Source organism: Perca fluviatilis, chromosome 7, assembly GCF_010015445.1.
Source record: "Perca fluviatilis chromosome 7, GENO_Pfluv_1.0, whole genome shotgun sequence".
Lineage (NCBI taxonomy): Eukaryota > Metazoa > Chordata > Actinopteri > Perciformes > Percidae > Perca > Perca fluviatilis.
In genome coordinates, this window is record NC_053118.1 from 16,556,321 (window position 1) to 16,579,957 (window position 23,637).

General features: G+C 40.5%; 1 protein-coding gene across 10 annotated transcripts in view; it reads right to left on the reverse strand.

Annotated features, from left to right (window-relative positions):
* Window positions 1-806: 806 nt before the first annotated feature.
* The window catches only part of LOC120562316 (protein MTSS 1-like), a 55,266-nt gene continuing 32,435 nt past the window's right edge, over window positions 807-23,637 (reverse strand). For 2 of the 10 annotated variants that reach the window (XM_039805985.1, XM_039805991.1), the window contains 14 exons: window positions 22,728-22,812; window positions 21,236-21,327; window positions 20,874-20,948; window positions 18,226-18,237; window positions 12,348-12,505; window positions 11,931-12,038; window positions 11,641-11,738; window positions 9,834-10,098; window positions 7,492-7,605; window positions 6,843-7,079; window positions 6,403-6,627; window positions 5,502-5,661; window positions 5,098-5,355; window positions 807-4,767 (listed from right to left, as the gene is read on the reverse strand). In XM_039805985.1, coding sequence (XP_039661919.1) covers window positions 4,223-4,767; window positions 5,098-5,355; window positions 5,502-5,661; window positions 6,403-6,627; window positions 6,843-7,079; window positions 7,492-7,605; window positions 9,834-10,098; window positions 11,641-11,738; window positions 11,931-12,038; window positions 12,348-12,505; window positions 18,226-18,237; window positions 20,874-20,948; window positions 21,236-21,327; window positions 22,728-22,812 — 2,432 coding nt within the window. In that variant the 3' untranslated portion in view covers window positions 807-4,222. The remainder of the gene's footprint in view (window positions 4,768-5,097; window positions 5,356-5,501; window positions 5,662-6,402; window positions 6,628-6,842; window positions 7,080-7,491; window positions 7,606-9,833; window positions 10,099-11,640; window positions 11,739-11,930; window positions 12,039-12,347; window positions 12,506-18,225; window positions 18,238-20,873; window positions 20,949-21,235; window positions 21,328-22,727; window positions 22,813-23,637) is intronic. The other 8 variants (XM_039805988.1, XM_039805989.1, XM_039805986.1 and 5 more) reach the window with 8 other exon arrangements.

The window sequence follows — 23,637 nt, forward strand, 5'->3', positions numbered from 1 at the left end:
ATTTCAAGCCCTTGTGTGTGGAAGTGGCATAGTCATTGTTTTGGCTGTACATGTATTGATTAGAAGAGTGTTTCCAGGGATGTAAGGATGGGAGGAGGGATGCATTATCCAAGTAGAAGCTACAAACTAGGTTTGGGTGTTAAAAGAAACTCAGACAAGAGCGCCCCCTGGTGGACAAACCCAAGCACGTCATCATCATCATCATCATCATCATCATCATCATCATCGGTTTACATCCTAACTGAAGGTAGTGAAGACTTCAGCTCTTGAACCTGTGTTATCCTAGTTACTTTGAACCTGTACATGACGTTTCCCACACACTATCCCACAAGATGGCCAGATTTCAAACTGGGCTTGTGTAAAAGCTTTTAAATGAACACACAGTTCATGCAGTTATATACACGAGAGATCAATGTGCAAAAAACATTTACCTGATTTGTTTTTCAGTTGCTGCTTTCAAGGTCAAGACTTAACTGTGAAGCTTAACTTTTAGGTCAACATCAATGAAAAGTCCCAGAGGTGCTCCAAAAGTTTGAACATACATTTCCATTGCAACAGAGCTAATGCAAATGCAGATGAAGTGTGTGTGATACGGTAGAAAGCTCCAGAACAGCTAATAAAGGGACACTGAAGGGAGATTGTTTCGTCAGCCATTTACTTAAAAGTTCAGTAATGAACGTAAGATTAAAACTGACCGGTTCAAGATGTTTTAGGCCTAAAAGTTAAACAAATAAAGTATTAGGGAGGTGGCGTTTAAAACTCTTGATACAACAACAACAACACATTCAAGAAGTCAGTGAGACAAATCAAAATTTATATTTTTATTATATTGCTAAAGCTGTCATTACACAAAAATAACAACCTTTTTACTTCCTGAAACAAACTGCATCATATCATGTTGAACTGTACAGGGGCAGACAGAGAGGTCAACTCTCCTCGGTGCTAAAAACTAAACTAGAAACCAGGTTCAACTGTACTTTCAAACCCTCACAAACTATAAACTTCTTATTCATAGGATATACTGGCATTTGGCAACTCTGATATAATATATATTTATGCTAGCAATTTAAATACGGAAATTACAGGTTGATAATATAAGTTTTAGACAGGATGACGGCCAAAAAAATAAAAAAAATTAACATCAACAATTTTAAGAACTGAATGCTGGGTTTTAAGAAACATCTAAGCAGTAATATTATTTTTGCTCTGTTGAAATCAAACACTTCAGGGATATTTTGTATGAAAGGGGTTTGTGGTCCATAACCCATGTTCACACTATAGGTTTAATTCAGGCACAGAGATAATATCTTTGCTTTTGTCATTGCTTTTTTCAATTCATTCCTCTTATTGTACCTTTCTATTACATTACATTCATAAGAATCTTGTTTAAAAAACTGAAAAAACTTAATTCTCATGCTAAAATGTCTTTGGAAAAGTCAGGTCAGATTAGGCTAGAAAGGCCAGACGTTGTGGGCAGCGTGCCAATTGTTCGACCCTAATGTGAAAAGATATTGTTCAATAACATTTGACCTGAACTCAGTTATCAATAACTGGGGTACAAACATTCAAATTTAAAATCACCCTCAGGGAATAGTTAAAAGTTTGCATGTCGCCATGATGATGACTCAGGCAATCCCATTCTGAACTGTCTGCACTGTCTTGACTGAACTGGACTCGGCTCTTGTAAATACCATGTGTCCCAACATCTGAACCCATAATACTGATGAAAGCCTGTCCATTGTAAAACCAAAGCTGTTGCTGACTTCTAGTGGTACCTGGAAGTCAGAGGAACACACTTTGTTGTAGCCTTTCTTCACTTCTAAACCAGACAGAATTTATGCCATTATTAAAATGCAGTGCAATTATGCATGTGTGTGAAATATGGGACTTGAATGAATCGTAGCAGGACGGTCATGAACATTTCACTGATGAAACAACACCTCATCAGATGGTACATGCATGGATAGAGGAAACAACTATATTACTCTATTTTATACACGTATAAAAATAGGTTGAGAAAAAAAACAGACTGAGAAGAATAAAATAAATTAAAATGTGTGAGTTCTTGGATTAACCTGTATAGCTATATAACACTTACAGTTTCATACATCTTGTAGTAGCCATGGTCTCACAGTGCTTGAACAGAAATGTAAATTAAAATACAGGCTGACTCAGGGATACCATTGGTTTCAGCTTATAGTCTTAAAACGCTGCAGTCTCATAGCTCCAAAACATCTTATTGTCCAGATAAAAACATAAAAGCATTTTAAATTGTACCTATGGTGACATATTTCTTAAATTATACAAAGGATTTTCGTAATTGTTAGGGTAACAAAATCTGTTCGTACTGGACTTGTCACCTTTAATGCTATTGCAAAAGATAAAAAAAAAAAAAAAAAAAAAAAGAATTGGAGATGACAGATGTAAAAGCCTAATTAATCAAAAAGAACGTGTGTGCACGCTACATGCTTTTCAAAGAAGACAACAGAGTTCAATTTAACAGCAACCAGACAGAACAATTAAACCAGTATGGCATTACCAGTCACAGCTAATAATACTTAAAAGATCAAAAGTATGTCCTCATTAACTTCTAAAAAAAGTTTAATAATATATATATAAATTTCATTTAACATTGAGTTTTGACATGGCACATCTGTACTTTGACATTTATTAGTAATATTATGAGCAATGGATGCGCAGCAGGTTGCAGTATGGCTAAAAAAATGCTATGAAAAAGAAGGGGCTAATATATAATTGCTAATATATAAACACAAACCACTGAGGAGTTCTACAAAGGTCAGCATGTAGATATTGCAGATTAAATGATAAATCCATATTGGGAAAAATTATGAAAAATAAAACCAATTCACATCCAAAGGTAAAGGTATTTGAGGATTATTATAAATTATATTAAAGATGTGAAACTTTGTGATTGTGGCACAGAAAGGAAGGAAGAAGGAAATACAGAGAGCGAGAAGCACCAACACACTCCTCAGCAACAGAGACGTGCAACATTATTTACAAATCATGTAAATACTAGCACAACTAAAACAGGGCGTAACTTGTAGTGTCTGTTAATGTCACCATGTGACACTTCAGTCACATTGTTGTCTCTTACAACTTTGACTTGGATGAAACTCCCGCTGCAAAACAAAACCAGTTCATTTGCTTCTTGAAGAGCTCTCTCTGTATTGGTCATAGCCCAGCCCGTGATTGGCTCTGTGGACACCTCACATTTGTAAGTATTTGAACTGTGAGGGGATGACAGTATTGAAAACACAGCACCTTCCTACAGCCATCAGGGCGTCCCTCCAAGTAAGCAGTTAATGCAATTCAGGGGATGCCAAATGGTGCGATCGAAAGCCGACCGCTGGAGCCATTGCTTTCTAGTGCGACTGAGTATTGCTCTTGATGCTGTGAAGTACTTGCATTGGCTATTGCGCTCCTTCTGCCAAGTCACTAGGCAGTTAGAATGCTTACTTGTCCCACGCTGGTACAATGCACTCCCTATATAATAAGAGTTTACACATACTATACTATTATACACATTTGATACTTTTTGTCTTTTTACACTGAGAAAAGGCAGGCACAATGTCCTTGCCCAACACTCTGCTTCAAGAATACCACCAGATAAATGTGTGTAATTACTGCCCTATTAATGTGTAATGCTACTCTTTTCTTCTTTTGTTATTTATCAACAAAAATATCCTCATGTTTACACTGTCATTACACAGCTGTTGGCTCGGATTTGCAAAAACATTTTAGTGCTGAGGCCAAAAACCTTTATCTGAGGACCTCATTTCTTAGGTCTTATCCTTGTACCCGTAAAGGCTCGTTAGTTACTCGACTTACGCAAGGATCTACCACATGTGGTCCTGTGATCCACTTTAGGTCCAAACCAATATTTCAACAAACCTGGCTTTACATAGTTTCTGAGGCATCATAAGCCAAATCAGAAAATATGAACCTGAACAATAACATGTCTTTATATTTTCTACATTGAATCATTATAGATGGCTTCTGCAGTGAGGGATTCTCACAGGTGAAAATGTACAGAATGAGAAACGCTACATGGTGTCATTCATTTCTCATATTAGCATAAGGCGCCTTTCGATTCTGTACATCTCATTTCTATTAGCCTTTGACCTTATTTACAAACACAATGAAGGGAGAGCCTCACTTCTGGGACATGAGCTCACATGTTGTCACGCGTGTCATGTCCTCACGCGATGCGTGGTGCGGAGCGGTCGTTGGTGAGGGTTCTCTTGAGCTTGACCCCCTTGCGGATGGCCACCAGCATGTTGCCTTCTAACTCTTCGCCTGCCTCCTCTGCTCCTCCTTCCTGGCCTATCTCACAGTGAAGGTGCTGCTGGTTGGGCAGGGGTACAGTGGGAGGATTGGTTGTAGCCTGACCACTCCAGGACATCACAGGCAGCGTGCCAGCATCCTCCCCTCCTGCAAATGTTGGAGAATCTGGGCTTTCTTCTCCTCTTCCTCCAACCATCTCCTCTGCACCCTGGCTCCCATTAACTGCTCCAGACATATTGGGCACCGTAGGGATTTTTACCGGAATGACAGGCGTACGAATTGGGATGGGGCCTGTGCCCACAACTGAGCCTGACCGGCGGGCGGAAGGTTTTGAAGAAGGCGTGCGGCGGATTGTGGCAACCCCAGGGGTGACAATAACTGGACCGTGGCCTGTAGAATAGGAGCCAGGGGAATTATGGGAGCTGGATCCAGAATAAAATCCCTGACCTGAACACGAGCCTGCAATGGTAGAACACAAATGGCAATTTAAGCCAAAAAATTAATTAGACTATTAATAAAGATCATTTCAGTATATTATACAGCAGCCTTTATGATTTATTAACAAGAATAACGAAATAATGAAGGACATAAAAAAAGCAAGGGAATAAAAACAGAACGTGAACTATTCTTCTGATGAAGTATTACATTTACATTTAAATTTATAAATTTGTGTGTGTTTTAAAAGGAAGTTATTGACATAAACCAACATGATACCTTACAACTTCAAGACAGTAAAAATGGAAAGATTTAAGTGTACACATCCAATTGTGACACATAGTACACACGTACCTGTAGGGGTAGGAGGATAAGCCCCAGTGTGGATAGGTGTGGGGGGATAGGGCCCTGCAGGGTAGGCTCCCTGTCCATGGTAGGGAGTCTGTGTGCTGGGCAGGCCGGCTGTGGAGGCCGGCCGTTTGCTCTGGAACATGAGTCGGTAGGACTGACTGATGTCACTGTTTCTGGGGATGGTGGAGGACTTGTCAAAGTCAGAGTGCTGCTGCTCAGGCTCCTGATCTCCGGCCATTGAGAAATAGTCATAGTCTGATACTAGAAAGAACAAATAGAGAGGTTAACAATGAGCTGACACGACAATATATTGGATATTTGAAAAAGAGAGGATAAAAGACAAAAAGTTGAGCAGTGTACTTCATTGAAAATTGGTGACCATTGCATTATAGATGTACAAGTGTTACCTTGTGAAGGAATTGTGTCTTCGGAGCAGCAGGGCGTGTTGGTCTGCGTGCTGTAGCCACTGGAACATTGGATGGAGTCTCTACTGGACCTCTGGGTGTCCAGCTCCAGACCTCTGGATAAGGCCAGAGCCAGTTCCTCGTGGGCCTCAATATCACCAGCCTGGAGCAATCACCCAATGAAAAAAACATTTGGTAGGGTCAGGAAGTCTCACTGTTTGGATACAGCCAGACACAATTCATTAAAGTCATTAAAACATTAGGTACGGATCATGAAAGTCAGTAAATGGGAACATTAGTGGTAGGAGGCTCAATCATGTGGTCTAAATGCCATGATTGCAAAAACATTTGCTAGCTGGAAGTTGAATCTGAGGTCAAGCCTGAAACTTAAGCTAAACAGATGGCATTAAATGTAGACTGACATTATGTCAATGTGCTTTGTCCAGTATTTGCAGAATTAACAATCACTGAACGATTCTGATTTTGTGGCAATTTGCCACCTGCTGCAGCAAAGTACAAATTTTTCAGGCACAAAGACAAAACCGAATGTCTGAAATCATATGGAGCTTCTTTGCCACTAACAACATAAACACGCAATATATAGAATCAGATGACTCAACAATTAATGGAGACCATATAGTAATACTAAGGCCAACAACACACTTCTCACAAGTTGCTATTAAGAACAGCGACAAATTAAAACTACCAAAGTCTCCATTCGAGTCTAAATGGAGGATAGAAAGGAAATGATACAGACAAAGTAAAAAAAAAAAAAACTAAATGAAGAAGCACAACACAAAAGTGAATATGTGCCACAATTACCAAAAAATTAATGCCTGGCTAAAAGAGGGATTGGCTAAATGAAGGCAGGCTGTGTTTGTATGAGACGGAGACTAAAACTGACCTTAAAAGGCGCACCCACAGTTCTGTTCTTCTCCTCCACTGATGCCGATGTTTGTAGTGCACTTGGAGCTGGTGCTGAGGTCGACATTGAGGGCGGGCCTGAGGATGGTCTGCTATCATTACTCACACTACCGTTACTGTCCACTACAGCTGGGGTCCCCTTGTCTTTCTTCCTCCTCAGTGTGTTGACCATGGGCTGGTCATAAGGGCCTGGCTTAGCCCAGTCCTGTAAAGAAAGACACGTCAGTGTTGATTGTTAATACTTTTCTCTGATGTGCTTTCCGCCTTATTTTCAGCTGCAGATTGAAAGTATAAAAGAAGCAAACTGGTGAACAGCAACAACAACAACAGTAAAAAAATGAACAGGGCTTGCATGTTGAACAAACCGTTTAACAAAGAGAACGAATAAGTTGATCATCGAGACCGAGGCGATGAACAAACCTTCCAGCTGGGGACTCGGGATGAAGGCACCATGGGGGAGCCCAACGAGCAGTTGTGAGGTTGGTCTGGTAGCAAGGCTGAGGCAGGACGTGACCATGAACGAGTGGGGCAGGACGAGGCGATGTAGGATGAGGAGGAAGGAGGGAAGAAGGGAAAGGCAGTGTCTGACCCTGAGCCCCCGGTGCTATGCATGTAGGGGGAAATGGCTGGACTGTAGTGGTCAAAACCATTGGACAACTGGATGCGTGCGCGTCAGTGGGAGGAGGGATGATAACAGAAACCGGCAAAACAGAACAAACACACAATGGGGTAAATTATTGAAAAGATAAACAGTGGAAAATAAAATTAAAAACGGAACACATCACTGGGAGAAATCATTCAAAAAGGAACACAAAAATAATAAGGAATCCATATTGATCACATCAACACAGAAAAAAATGCTGAACTGAATGAAAACTGGAAGAACTGATGCACATGCCAGGGAGTTTGGAGGTTTCTTTAACATTTCTGTGATAAACCAAAGTCGATGCAATGTACAGCACAGTTTGAAGTTTAGTATGAGGAAGCTGCGGTGGGTGTATTGCTGGTACAACACAGAAATGTATTTGAAAGGAGGGGTAAAGGTTCTTGGTGGATGAGTGTGTTTCACCTTGTCAGTAGTGTGCTGAGGAGCACTAGCAGCAGCTAGAGGAGAGGGGGGGCTGCAGTCACTGTGGAGCTGCCCAGTCTCTGATACCTCAGAGGACCTGGAACTGGGACAAGGCTGGGACAGCGAGGGCAGCAACAAGCAGGCAGTGGGACGAAACCAGAGGGAGAGAGGGGGGGAAAAGATGAGGGGGGGGGGGGGTGGTGGTGGCAGACAGACATGTCAGCAGGTAGACAGATAGAGGCAGTTTGTTAGAGAGCACAGGGAACTTTTCCACAGTTCTCAGCAGTTAGTGAGGAGTACAGCCAAGTGTTTATAGAGGCTGTGGCAAAGGTGCACTGGGAGTCATACCAGCATTACTTGCAAGGACATCAGCAGTGTTGGGGAAAAAAAAAAAAGGGAAGCACAGGCAAAGTTCTTCTTCTTTAGGAAGTTATAAGTGTGCTCACAAAGTCAACATGTGTGACGCATGACATTTAAAAGAAAACTATAAGCCCTGGTTATTTTATTAACATTAATAATATGATACTTACTCAATGCTTATAGGGAAATAAACGTTTTGCATGCTGCCCTCCAGAAGGAGATTAGGAGTTGGGGCCAGCTACAGAACAGCACCCTCCATAGAAGTGGGTTTTGAAAATGGATGGCTCTTAAAGAGATCCTCATTAAAGTGATGGTTCGGAGTAATTTCACCCTAGGGTCCTTTGCACCATGACCTCGAGCCAAACACCCCCCCAGAGGCTTTTTTCACATGGGTCGAACATTGGGAGAGTTAGCGTTATCAGCTGAATAGCTTAGCGCAGGGGCTAATGGATTCGAAGTGTCTCTTAACATTACCCCACTAATAATGCCCAAAATGATACCAAACATCTACACTAGTACAAATAGGTTATGCACTCATAAAACGATGGATTGGAAAGTTTGTAAGTACACCAGAAGTTTATGTAAATAACACTTGCCTGCTGGCTTCTGCTCTCTGCTGTTGTTGTTGCTGCTGTAAAATATTAATTAATTTAACTTATTTTTTAAAGTAAGTGCTGTAGAATAACTAGCAGGAGACAAGTTATAATTGAGGTAAGTTTGTAGACATTACCTTATTTAATCATTAAATTAATAAATATTTTTGTTGCATCTCTTTTCGGTGTAGTAATTTGTAGACGGCCCTAAGCACTCGTCTAACTGCAGGTAGCAGCAGCAACAGCAACAGAGAGCAGAAGCCAGCAGGCAAGTGTTATTTACATAAACTTCTGGTGTACTTACAAACTTTACAATCCATCGTTTTATGAGTGCATAACCTATTTGTACTAGCGTAGAAGTTTGGTATCATTTCGGGCATTATTAGTGGGGTAATGTTAAGAGATACTTCGGATCCATTAGCCCCTGCGCTAAGCTATTCAGCTGATAACGCTAGACCCAGGTGATAAAAAGCTTCTGGGGGGGGGTGTTTGGCTCGAGGTCATGGTGCAAAGGACCCTAGGGTGAAATTACTCCAAACCATCACTTTAATTGTAAGCCACGGCCCGACCTTATTGACCCTTGGTTAAAGAGTGAGCCCCTGTAAACCCTGTGACTGTTCTCCTTCGAACATCAACTACTGTTACTACACCAAGAATGAGGCAACGAGAGGGCTGATTCTTGGTACTGTACTGTAAGTGGGTCAGGTACGGATTGCCAAACCACCGTCTAACTATACCAATGTGTTTTGGACAGGGGAACTCTGGTTGCTGGCGTGCTAACAAAATGTCAGCTAGTGCAGCCGCTTCTCATGGTTGATCTCAAACCACAAGATCCACACAGATAATCCTATGGACTATCACAGTCAATATTATCTGAAACCTTGTGTAAGGTGGTTGGATAAAACTGTCAGGATTAGACACGCTGATAGAGACACAATCTTAGTGTCTGTAAAATATGCTGTTGACACTGTGACATGTCATTTTACCGTGATACATTTAATGAAAATACAACACACAGTATGCTCAAGCCAAACCACAGTCTGTCACAGCGGTCGACTCTTTAATAGCAGGATGGGGCTGACCTGTTTTGCCCTGGGCTAGAATGGAGGCAGACTAATTTCCTGAGCATTTATGTCATAATAATAATAATAGCATTGAAATGACTTCACCATGATCACATACACTTACAGCTGCCAGCTAACTGCCTCTCATAGTGGCTGGGGAGATGTGCGAGAAAAGACTTGCATGGATTTCTGGTTTGAGGTTTTCTCTCTGTCTCGGACTACAATAACTTGTAAATCATAGAGCATATGTGATTTTATAGTCTTGTCTCAACCATGTGTACATACCTATTATTCTTAAGTGTGTGTAGCAGAGGGCTTCTCTTACCTTCGTTTCAGCTGCCATGGGCGGGGAGGATTTGGACGATGTGTATTGATCGTGGGATGAAGAAATGAAGCCTGAGTCGTGGGAGGAGATGCTAGAGAGCCGGGCTGGGGCCTGCTGGGGTAGTGTGGAGCTACGGTACCGATGGTAGGGGTGATGGTGGTGGAGGAGGTGGTGGGAGGAAGAGGAGGAAGAAGAGGAGGAAGGAGAATGAGAGTGAGAGCCACTGGATCCCCTGGAGTCACTACTGTTAACGCTGTTCAGACTACTGTGAAAGGGGAAGGAGTGATGGATGAGGGGAGGACCAGAGGAAGGAGAAGTTTGGCAGTGACAGGCGGGTAAAAAGAATCAAGTGCACCCAAAGACATGGATTGAAGAAGGAAGGTTGGATAAGAAAGAGATAAAAGGAATAAAAGGGAGGGAATGAAGGCAGGGGATTGGGGAGAGACAGGGTGGGAAACTATTAACACAGCACACCAAGATGCAGCAGGCAGTGACCAAATCCAGTCAAAACAACAAAACAAACCAACTTAAAAAGGCATGAAATCAAAATGACAATAATTACAGGCAGGAAATCACAGGATTTCTTGCCTATGGGAATATTCGACACAAAACACTAATGAAAATTGAAAAACAGCATAAACACTGGGTCTAATTAATATGTGAATTGAGACTTGAAAGCAATAATCCGAATGTCTGAAGAATATATAAAAATGGCATCTTGCAAAAGCTGTACTATGAAAAATACATTCAAAATGTACTAAATTATGTACAAAATTAATACAATGCACAAGAACAAGGCAAAACTATACCTAGTTTAAGCTTCTAGTAGTAAAAATAGTGACAATTATAAATTGCAAAGCAACAAAATCATAAAAGCAGCTGCCCTACAAATCACCCATCTAAGGATCAAGAAAGAAAAACTAGCTTATTATGGACTGAAAAAATTGAACTGCTCCTCTATAGCGGGTTTGAAATGGTTTCAGAGTCTGGAAGTCCTTCAAACGTTCTCATCATGACATAAAGTTTTGATTCAATCACAGAAAACCCACAACCCCAAAATTACGATGTAGTTACAGGATTTTAACAGGACAAATGCAAAGCAATTCGCAACCCAGGCACAACATTTCATTCTTTAAACTAGAACAGTTCAGGAAAAATCATTGGGAGATGCACAAAAAGCAGGGAGGACAGATGGTAGAAAACAGAACAGTCTGAACAGCTACAAAACAAAAAGTGTGCTGCTTTGTCAATTCTTTAAAAGTTCCCTACCTTACCGACCACTTAAACTGCATTTCTCAGTAAAGTGAACTAATGAACAATTATCACTAGCAAAGAGGAGATGAAGCAGACATACAAAGAAACTAAGATAAAGAATTTGCAAACTACTCCATATTGACCACTGGGTGGCAGACACAGAGTAGGCAACACAAAAGCTGTTCTCCATGTTCTTGTTCCCTACTGCATTACACTGATGTAAGCCGTCTCCATAACCATTGAAAGGGTCTACAGGACAAATTTGCAGATTTCAGTAGATACTATGTGTATACATGTCCTGCAATAATATAATCTCTAACTTGACTAAAAATATAGACACTGTATACAGTTTTCACCTACCCATTCCTCAGTTCTTGGAAATGGGTGAACAAAATAACTGGAGTAAATTCATTTTCCATTTTCCATTATTTTCAAGCACACTGGGACACAAAAAGCTTTTAAGGTTACAGTAGGTAAATGTGTACTTAAAAGACAAAGTCTCTCTTTCACTTATTTATGCCTATGAGTCATGTGATTGGCTGTCGCAGCCTACCTGCACATGCTAGACTTCCTGGACATAGTGGTGCTGGGGGACGAGGGCGGCGTTTGATATGACCAACTGTAGTCTGAGCCCTTAAGGTCCAAGATCACCTGAGAGGGAGGAAAATAGTAGTCCTATTGATTAGTCATAGTGAAGAGGAACGGCACTAAACAAAGCTTTGTTTCATCAACAGAATAGAAGAAAATTAAGTCACACAGGACCAAAAGGGTATGTATTTTGACAGCGAGATAAAGGGCAGTTGCTTAAGCACAGACCGTTGCATCTTTGATATTTTTCCTCACCTGTTCACTAGCAGGGGGAAGTGTGTGTGGGTCAGAGGTCAGGGCTTTAAGGTCATCCGAGATAGCCTGGAGATGGGTGACCTCTCCCAACATAGAAATCTCCTCATCCTAAAAGAATTAACGGCAGAGAGACAGAGAGAGTTGTAGAATGATGAACTCTCATACACAGTTTACACGACATTGAAAATAGTCCTCCTTAGATCAGCAGTGGTAGTAAAAAAAAAAAAAGCTCTTTAATGATGGCCTGGAGAAAGAGTAGACATGCATTAGAAGTGCGATGAAGTAGAGGGTGTGAAAATGCATCTTTCCAGTCTGTGGGATTAAAAGAAACAGCACACTGTGGAGTGAGTTGACTCTCTGTTGTTCTCCGAAGGCTTTCTGAAGTCTAATTTCTCTTTCTCTCCCGCTGTTACTCACCACTACAGGCCGCAGCATGGCTACGAAACAGCAGAACCTCTGTCTGTCCTCTATAAGAGCCTTCCTCAGGGCCTGTTTCTCGGTCTCTTCCAGCAGAATGTATTTATCGCTGACATCCTGCATGGCGCTGTCCAACTGGGGTTGGATATCACCACGACCTTAGAACACACAAAAAGAATATATATATATATATCACTAAAGGTATAATAACATTGCCAACTCACAAGAAAAACACTTGACTATGACACTATTTACTACTTCAATGTTTAAAAATCAAGTTTTTTTTTTGTTTACCATTAAACCTGATGGAAAATATTCCCCCTTTATCTTCCTCCACAACACAAACACTAAGAAGAATAGAGTTATGCTACTGTAACATGCATGGATAATCACAAACAATATGATCATGTAGCAATGAAAGAACATTTGGTGATTTTACTACAGCTCTACATGTTAATCTTTTTATCGTGGACATTGCTATCTTCAGTGCTAGTATTTGAATGTCCCCACTACTTTTGGCTATCACCTCAGCATGAAGGGCCACTCTTGTCACGAAAGTGTTTCCTGTCAGTTGTTCAGAGGTGGCAAAAAGGTTATCTACTTTAGGCTAAACTGTTGCTCGTCTTGGACTTCAATCCATTATGCAGAGACAGCAAAAAGATAAAGATTTGTTTGACTAGCTCTCTGTTACTCTTTGTCAAACACCTAAATTCCAGTGTTTATAGACAGGGTTAAGAGAGATTGCGTCCGCTTACACAAGGTATCTCCAGAACCATCTGTTCCTTGTGCTGCTTATACGTCTGTTTGAATATGTATAAATCCAGGAATGTCTTCGGACAATTACAGTCCCAAGGTGACCCTGTTATTCAGCACTGTGTGCGTCTTTATGCTGCATGTGAATAGGTGCGCGGTTGCATGCATTTCTGTTGGTGGGTGTGTAATTATGAGAGAGGATACCCTGAAGCCGAAACAAGCCCTCTTGAGCTCTCTAAGGAGGCAGGAAGGCTGGCGACTGCCCTAGATGACATGCAGTGGGCCTCAAAGGCATTATCTAACCAATTGAAACACACACACACACACACACACACACACACACACACACACACACACACACACACACACACACACACACACACACACACACACACACACACACACACACACACACACACACACACACACACACACACACACACACACACACACACACACACACACACACACACACTTGACTTTGATACATCAAAAGGTTAAACCCAAAGTGAACAACTCTGTGGTCGGTCTGTCCGTTCTTGTGTCTGGGCAAAGATAACAAACATGGCATTTTATACGGCCCTACATCCTGCAAATCAGTTGTAAAGAAACACAGCTAGAGTTACACAGGCAAACCATGTTCACCTCAAATGTAAAACATAAGGATGTGTGCCCTTTCCTTTCTGATGTGTCTGTGCAGTATATACATTATGTATGATCCAGCATGTGGGGAGCTCCGTTTCCACTGCTGTATCTCTCAGTCAGTCAACTTGAACACAATTAAAATGACAATTAACAATGGCTTCAGGCGCACACACACACGCACACACACACACACACACACACACACACGCACACGCACAAAGTTGATGGAAAAGAACCAAATGGAAACACTTTGTGTCATTATGTACCCACTAGCACAACAGCTGACATTACAGACTAAATATTTTAATCATTCAAGTGCAGTGTGAATGTTGATATGGGGTGAAGGTCTAGTATAACTCCTCACTATATATTGTTGTGGATTTAAGACAAGTAGTGAGAAGAATGCAGGATTACATTGGACTGTTTTTTCTATTTCTATCAAGATTAAGTCTAGTGTAGCTGCCTAAGAGTTTCAACGAAAATACCAACAGTCATACTTTTTGGTTAACATATTAATGACGTGGTAAATGTGTGGGCTAACTGTAATGACAGGTAGTGACATTGTTCTAGGACAGATGACGGAGAGCCGAAGAAGAAGAGATAGACCGGATGTTGTGGTTGTTGTTCATGCTGGCAAGCTAATAAACCGAACACGAAGAGAACTCACGTGTGGTTGTCTCCTAAGTATTACTATATGCCTATAAAGGATATCTACAGACATTACACTGACATCTGTAGTTTTACGGCAACTTTTCAAGTATACTAATACCACCATTATGAGTCCTGTGTAGAGAGTCCTTAGCCCTTGATGGTTGTTGACAAACTGAGTTTCCATATGGAGGGAATCCATTTACCCAGCTTGGTTTGGTGACTGTAACACTGAGAACAGTTCCTCCTATATTACACTATGGAGAACCACAATGGAGAAGATGGACTGTAGAAAGTCCAAATTGCATTTCAATCCAAAGGCCATTTTTTGAGCAGACAAGTATACAGTTACGTTGTATTGTAAGGTTTTGTGGAGCACTGGCAGTATGACTGAGTCTGAGAGGGCTAGACAGTCATTGGTCTGCTTTCCACTGCAGGACCAAACTCATTATTATTTACTTCCCACCCAGGCAAAATTAAGCCTTTTCTATCTTTTTGCCAAGGAAATTAATTGTAAGCTAGGCTGACATTTCAAAGAATATTTTAGTCACTGGTTCTAAACAGCTGGTCAATCATTTAGGTAATGTAAATAAACATGTATCAAGTGCATCTATAAATTAAAATGTACAGTTAAAATTATAGAACAATAATACCTGCCATAACAATAACATGTCTTGAGTGAATGTAGCCTTTGTTGTAATGCTCATGGATATACTGTACGTTACGTGCCATTAAGAAATATTCCTTTCACATCACAGCCATGTTTTCATTAACACTGTTTAAGATACATAAACAACCGTTTAAACTTAAGGCCTTAGTTGGCCTCAATGTACTTTTCAAGTCCCCAAGTCAGAGATGCTGTGGTGTCTCCTTGGCATGCAGTAAAACGAGGGAGCATATTGTATTCTGGTTTTCTCCCACAAGTTCAAGTCTTGGCAGACTGTATTCTCAACATAACCACAGTGGGTTTGGAAAGACACTACTGTAAGTGGAGGCACTTTGTCTGAGACAGATGGAAAGCCAAATAATTTCCTTGTTTCTGTTTTGATAGTGTCCATGAGTATCTTGCGTAGTGCTTCACATAACAATCAGTGTCATAATTACTTCCTCGTGTACTTCTGTTAAAAGTTGATCCATCAAAAAGCACCTTATCCCTTCACTCATTTAATTACATGAACAAGTTTAAATCAAGCAAGCAAACAGATTTAAATGCAGCTGACTGAGTAATATTTGAGTTTAAAAGTGACTCACGATACTAGCTCACGTGGAAACGGACCATGAAGAGTGAATATTGTAAACATTCTTTCAACTAACCACACAGAGTGAAAAATATGTTTAATATTCAACCAACCATTGTTATTACTCAATCAGCTTGAGGCAGACATCCGTGTTGATGTAAAAGACATAACTGTAGGGACGGAGGGGGTTGCGCACACACAAACGTAAGATGTCAACTTGTGGTAAGCAGAGGGGTTATTAGTGCTGAACTGAACACATTCCCGGTCTCTGTGCCATAACTTCTGCATCTGTGCTTGTGCAACTATGTGAATTACAAGGCCCTAATTGCTACTTCCTCTTTTTCTTCAACCACAGACAAACACTGAGGTGCATTAAAGGTCAATGGGCACTGACTGCATTGTAAACAAATCCACCCTGAAACATTTTTCACAAGCCATTTCAGTGTTAAGTAAAAGGACAATTAGTGCTTGGGACAAGTAGTGTAGACTGGATGACTAAGCAATGATATACTGTAGATGTCCTGTGTGTACGTCTGTTAATAGAACCAACACACGAGTCTCCAAAATATAGCAACGCCAAAGCACACATCACAACGTCCTCTAATGCACTTTACCAGTCAATTCAGATAAGCTTCATCACTTTATTAGGTAGATTTCATTGGTTAATGCGACTAGTGAGTTAATTTGCTTATCCACACTTTAACATAACAGTCAGGGAAGCAAAGAGGAGAAGTTTTGAAATGGTGCACACAAAATACTGTACAGCACTTGTTCAGTAGATGATTTTGTGATTATTTCTTTTCACCTTTTATTAGATTTGTTTTTTTCTTTAAAGATTTTTTTGTGTGGACATTTTCAGCCTTTATTTTGACAGGACAGATGAAGACATGAAAGGGGGGAGAGAGAGGGGGGAATGACATGCAGCAAAGGGCCGCAGGTCGGAGTCGAACCCGGGCCCGTTGCGTCGAGGAGTAAACCTCTATATATGGGCGCCTGCTCTACCAACTGAGCTCTCCGGGAGCACCCTTTCATTGATTTGCTGTGTTGTACAATCTATTATTTATCAGAAAGTTTTAGGTTAAAAACAATAAATCAAGCAGAAGTCTCATAAATCTAACTGATATTTTATAGGCTTAGTTTTTTTTTTTTTACCAAACTCAAATGGATGTATATGGTGGGGGTCCGCACAGTCTGCACACATGTAGATACTGTGCACACACACGGAAATGAGATTAGCTTCTTCGGCTTTCACATGACCGATGATTACATTAGGTTGCAGTCACAGGCTGTTACTTAGCAAGGCTGGGGTCTGAGGTCAGAAAAACACCCTCACAAGACACGTATCAAAACATCAAATATACACTCGCCAACACAAGCGGACAGATGGGGTGTTATTTCTGTGTGTAAATGGATAGCTCTTCCTTTAAGTAGCGTTACTAAAACTAAAACTAGTAGCCCTTGATTAAAATGTTTATGTGAATTTCTGTGGTACAGAGGTCACAGAGTTTACATACTTTTGGGGTTAAAGAGGTGCATTTAGGTTAAGTGAAGGAAAGATGGTTGCCAAACAAGATTAAATTATTTCCAATTTATAGGAAACAAGAACAGTAATCTCTTTTTATTTCCTCCCTGTGAGCAAATATATACAGTAAAGTGCTTGCTTCTATTATATAAACGCACGCACACACGCGCACACAATTTAATTACTTCATTTACAACTATTCACTGTGGACAGGTTGTAGTTAAAAGTAAGAAAACCCAAAAGCATTTAAAGCATCACAATTTTACAAAAAGGTTTTTTTCTGGCAACACTTCCTTTTATTGGTTTTGTCACTAGGTGGCTCGCTGAAGTGTGAGCAGAGCAAAGGAACAGAAACTTGCCAGCATGGACCATACTTAAGGTCGGACAACACAGTACAGATACAAATGAAAAAGGTAATTTGTAGACATTAATGTAACATTACAGAACTGGACCAGTAAAGCAGAAGGAGTCACCCACTGGACAATTTCAAGTTTACTTAGGCCTCCACCTCACCTGCTTTCCTCTCTTTCCTCTTCAGACCACAGCTCCTTTTTACTATCACTGGGATACTGATTCAATCAAGACATTCTCTTTTCTATTTCAACTCTCAAGTGGGTCAGCGCAAAGGCTCAGTAAAGGAGCACACCTCGGTTTCTTGTTCAATTTCCTTTTCAAGAACACTTCATTACTCCAGGTGCTCAACAACATGGGGCCTCTGACCCAGAACTGCAGACAGCAAATGAGAGGAGCCATAAGAAAACAAAGGAAAGGATGTATAGGCAACAGTTAAAAAGGATGGATCCTGAGTTTCTGTACCCTTAAGTAAAAACCTATAGGGAACCACAGCTTCTCAGACGACTATATACAGTTTCAACGTCAACAATAGTTGCCATATCTGTGGTGGAAAATTGAGCATGCCAATATTCACAGTAGTACCATCCAAACATATTTAATTTTTGCATAAAACTCAATATTGATGGTGGCTTCTTCACAATGCAACCAAAATGCTTGGTTAAGCATTATACCGTAAGCAACAACCTGGACAGTGGGTCTATTCCACAAACTGACTTACCTAGATTATCAGCTGCAGTGCAGCGTAAGGAGAAGGATGGTATCAGAACCACATGGGGACAGGGAGAGGAAAAAGATGCAAGTCAACTGAAAGAGTGGCAGCATTTAACACCAATGCATCACCAGTGCAGTCTTGTATGTCTGGATGCCATGTTTTAAGCATTTGTACGCCTTAGTAAATCGTACAAGAGTAAGACAGGCTGAGCTTTACAGATATGCCTTTCTCAAAGACAGTAATCCTTTTGGAAGGTCAAATACCACGATAAGTTGATTGATTTGGCAGTTACATTAATTGCCACATTGCCAATTCAAAAACAAATGCCAAATATCAGCAGGTTTTGTTTTCTACAGATGACATCGTCTGATACCAAATGTATGCCTATATGTTCGTACATTAATACTAACAGATGACACAAAATGGGATTAGGGTTCCTGCTTCCTTCCTCACTGGCACACTGGTCCATTGGTCAGTGAACTCATATACATCAAGACAACGCCTTTCAAAAAACAACAACATTTGACTGGACATGCTTTGTAAATCAAAACAAAAAGGACAGCAACGTGACAACAATCCCAGTGCTGACAAGTATGGTCTGTCTTGAGCTTATGCCAGCAGTGTTTAATGATAATCAAAGTCATGCAAACAGCTGTAGGGGAAGGACACCAGTCTTAAAAGGGACAGTTCACCCCCAAATCAAAAATACTATTTTGACTCTTATCTGTAGTGCTATTTATTTATCAATGAAGATTGTTGTGGTGCGAGTTGCCCAGTGTTGGAGATACCAGCTGTACAGATGTCTGCCTTCGCTCAAATATAATGGAACTACAAAGCACTAAAAGAATACATTTGAAAAACTCCACAATGTCTCTTTCCAAAAACCATGCCCTGGTTACTCCAGATAATCTGCAGACCTGGTTTTGAGCAGTTTCACGTAAGTACTATTTTCTGTCTACTGAACTACAGCCGCCAACCTTATCACCGCACAGAAGGAAGCGTACTCATGGACATGGAGAGGCTGGTGCTCGTGACATCGCGAGATGTAAACATTTAGGGGCGTCCCCCTCGGTTACGTTGTAGCGTTAACTAGCTCAGGGGAGCTAGCAGTATCGGTTAGCTATAAAATAATCTTCACAAGATGAATACGCTTCCTTCTGTGATACAGTTGGCAGGTGTTGTTCGGTAGAAATAAAGCAGTTCCTAAATGAACCTGCTCCCAACCAGGTCTGTGGATTATCTTGACTAACCGGGTCATGATTTGGGAGAAAAGACACTTCTGTTGAGTTTTGAAAATGTGTTCGTTGGCGCTTGTGAGACGATATCTCACACTAGGCAGCTCACCGAAACAATCTAGATTGATAAATAGCACAACAGGTAGAGAAAAAAAATATGCATTTTAAATTTTGGGAGTGAACTGTCCCTTCAAGTAGCATTAGTAATGATCACTATGTGCAGCATAAGTTATATGCCAAAGAATAACCATTGACCTTTTTTCTTTACTTTTTTATTACAAGTGTGTTGCATTTTTGCCTAAACATCTGTTGACTTTAGGACTACAACTATCAACATCCCCAAACATCCAATTTCTTTTTTGTGTGGGGTATTTTTTTTAGGTAGGTGAATGTGTTTGTAGAACCTGAGCCAAGAGAAATGCAGAGGGGAAAAGCCCGTGCCCTCTCAGAGAGTCTTTACCAAGTAAGGTAATGTTTAGCCTCACTAGATCTGCACACGTCTAATCAGTAAGAACAAATTTCTTCTACACACATCACTTCTGTCTAATGAAAACGTCATATATACAATTTGGACATTTTCCTATGTGAAATACAAGGTGGCAGTTGTTTCTACCACTGAACCCTTTCATGATTTCAATAATCAGATTTTTCCACTAGTCCTGAATGTTGACGTCTTGCAGATAGAAATCTTTAATCCAGTACAGCATAAATCAAACTAAACTAAAATACTCCCAAAGCCCAGGTGCATACAGTAGAATTCAAGTAAAACAAAGGACAGCATTTTGAGTGAATCACCAGTAGATAAGTTGCCGTTTTTCCTTCTTCTATCCTGGTGTCCAAAAAAACCGATGATTGCAAGATTCTCATAGAGGTCAATGAAAACCACATTTTTCTTTACTCTGGCTTGTGATGGAATATATGGAAGAAAAAAAAGAAGCCAAACCCTTCCTTACTAATACATGTATATAGCTAATCCTTTACCGAGAGGGGTGTAAAAGACTCCGGTTCAATGCTTCCTAATAAGGTTGCATACTAGTAGAGGATAACAAAAAGCATTTTACTTGTTTGCTTTCTAAGAATTGAATCTGAACTAATTATCTGACGGACACTTGAGATGGATATCCTTCACTGAGCTTAGCAGACAAGGCTCCAAGATGTTAAGTGTGTGATCCCTATATTTAGCTAGATTATATGCATACAATAAAGATAGTAAGCTAGTGTATATTGTGTAGTGTGACGTTCTTCTGGTTTTCATACTCTGGGGTCAACATTTTACTAGTCTGTAGGAACACGATTTAGTACAAGATTTGTCTCCATCACTATCAGATGAACTGCATGTAGCAGTGCTATTTTTGTTAATTCACCCAAGGTTTGGTTTAAAAAAAGAAATATATATATATATATTTTATTTTTTTTTACCTTTCTTTGCTTTCTTCTGAAGTTTCAGTGTGTCCGAAGACTTCTTCTTTATTTCCTGCCGGGCTCTTTTATACTCTGGTTCAGATGGACAAGGTAAAAAAGTAAACTAATTGTGTGAAAACTAAGTGTTAAGGTACACATTTTCATACACTTAATAATATTATGTGGCACAGAAGAAGAAACATAAATGGTATGAAAACCTGAATATCAACCTAAGCTTTAAGTCAGAAAAAAGGCAGTATTAAAACATTGGCAATTTACATTGCTTTAATATTTTGCATGATGTATCCTAATGTTAAAGTAATTTCTGGATCAGCATGTTGTGTTATATTCTTGTATGTGATTACATTGGTTTGTCCTACCTTTAGCATGGTCCTTGTCCAAAGTATTGACTCCTCTTTTCCACTCCTCCACTTGTTCTTGTAGAGGGTTGATCAGACCCTCCAGGAAGGCCCTGCAAAACACCAGGATAGTTACTTCTAATGTGAAGTCAGCTTGATCAGTAAAACCATTCAAGACTAACCTTTTAAAATCTAAAATATTCACTATTTGAATTCAGCTAAAAACACTAACTGCTTGGGTTTACAATTTTCATAAATTATGTGTACTTATTGAAAAATAATAAGGCCCAAAAACCTATTTATAAAATGTTAAATACCAGACTTACTCTGCGGGGGTTTGACAGTATATCTGTCACCTGATCATAAAGTAGCAGACAGACGGTCAGACATAAAAATCATTAGGTCTGGTCTGCCTTTGTCTTTACACTGTATGGTCATGTCTGTCAATCATTAATAGGCAGAGAGAATTGTGAGAAAAATAGAGACTGGGAGAAGAAAAGGTCTGCTTATGTCTGACTATGTCACAGTAGGAAGTAAGAAGGTTGTGCAGTCAATCATTACCCAACTGTTTCTGTCTTGTATTTGACATGTATTTGTGAGTGTGTTGAAGAAGCTGTGAGTGTGAGAGGTAGGCAGCTGCAGGCTTACTGCATGAAACTAAAATTAGACTTCTCCCTCTTGCAGACATTTCTTCAAAAGTGTGAGTGTGTGTGTGTGTGTGTGTGTGTGTGTGTGTGTGTGTGTGTGTGTGTGTGTGTGTGTGTGTGTGTGTGGTGACCACAGCCCCCCCGTGTACAGCCCCTGCTATGGAGATCCAAGTGGAATCTCCACTGAAATGCCACCCAAAATTAGAGAGCCCCTTGTCTGTGTAGGGTGTGTGTGTTTGTGTGACTGAGGGAGGGAGAGGGAGTGTGTGTGACTACACTGAAACATTATAGATGCTTGTGTTGCCAGACAATCGTCTCTTTCCCAGCATTTCATGACAAGGGGCATTCTCACCCACGCACACAAAATGTCAAGACATGGAGGATACGCTGAGATCAAAATTTGAATGCAGACCATTTTATTGGAGTTGCACTGTTAGAGAAACAGTTTGGGTCAAAGTACGCAAACTGTGAGTAACTTATATAAGAAACACTGCAAAAAATCTATATTTTATAACCCAATCAGATGTTTGTAAGAAAGCTTTTAAATATCTGGTGCTAAGAACTTTTTGTCAACACTAGGGTTTTAGTGGGGAAGTTTATAGGACATATGAACTTCCTGTAAATATGCCTCTTTTAGCGCAATAAAACCACACTGATGGGGCTTATTCACAAAGTAACCCCAATTAAATCCCATCGCCCACCTAAACCCTCTTACATCCCAGCCGATCATTCACCAGAATTGCAGAAGGGATATTTTATATCAGATCCTGTAAGTTGGTAAAATTCAATAGTACTGTGGTTGAGGAAAGATAAAGACAAGACATAGTAGAACAGCACACAAATACACTATGTGTAATGTTGCTTACATAGAAAACTGTTTGAGTTTAGCCTCTATGCTGCGATGTCGCATACACATCCTGGTCAACGCTGAGCCAATGTCCTTGGTCCCACCTGAAAGACACAAACAAAAATACTATTTACATGAGCTTACCGGGTTAAAACTGAAGCAGTTTGGTAATTGTATTAAAGTAAAGTATACAATAGTCCGCTAATTCATATTAGAGTGAGAGTGACTTTGCTGCTGGAAAGAAAAAATATGGCTGGACTTTCTAAATTAAACATCTGTAACAAGCACTCACTGACACTACTCTCTCTACTGTGGGAAGCCGAGGGAAACACTGAGTTACGAATTGCACACATTTTGGTCAAGAGAAGTGATGGCAAGTTTGAGATGGAGCCTTGCAAATGTGCTTGAGGCCAGTTTCCTTCACACAGGTTAACTAGCTGTCCACTGGAAGGCCTCAGGCTGGACAGCCAAGCAGGGACTTGACGTTGATTGACAGAGCTATTGTCTGGCTGCTCAGTATGACTAGTCGGTTTCTCTGTGGGGTTGAAGCACTGTGTGTGGGTGTGTGTGTGTGTGTGTGTGTGTGTGTGTGTGTGTGTGTGTGTGTGTGTGTGTGTGTGTGTGTGTGTGTGTGTGTGTGTGAGTTAGAGACCGTTTGGTGTGATGATCTAATGTGAAGTGTGAATCCCCTCCAACAGAGCAAGCCATTCTGCTGTCAGCACAGTCCTTGCTTCATGCAGAGACACACACACAGAGCTGTCACTCACTCACAGCCACTCATATTAACAACACACACGGACACACAAACTTGTCTTTTGCACGGCTGCTGATTTGGCCTACTACACGCACTCATGGTGATCACTTAACAGGAACTCCTTACAGAACAGGAGAAAATGTGTAAATTGAGACAAACTTTCAAATGGTTTCAA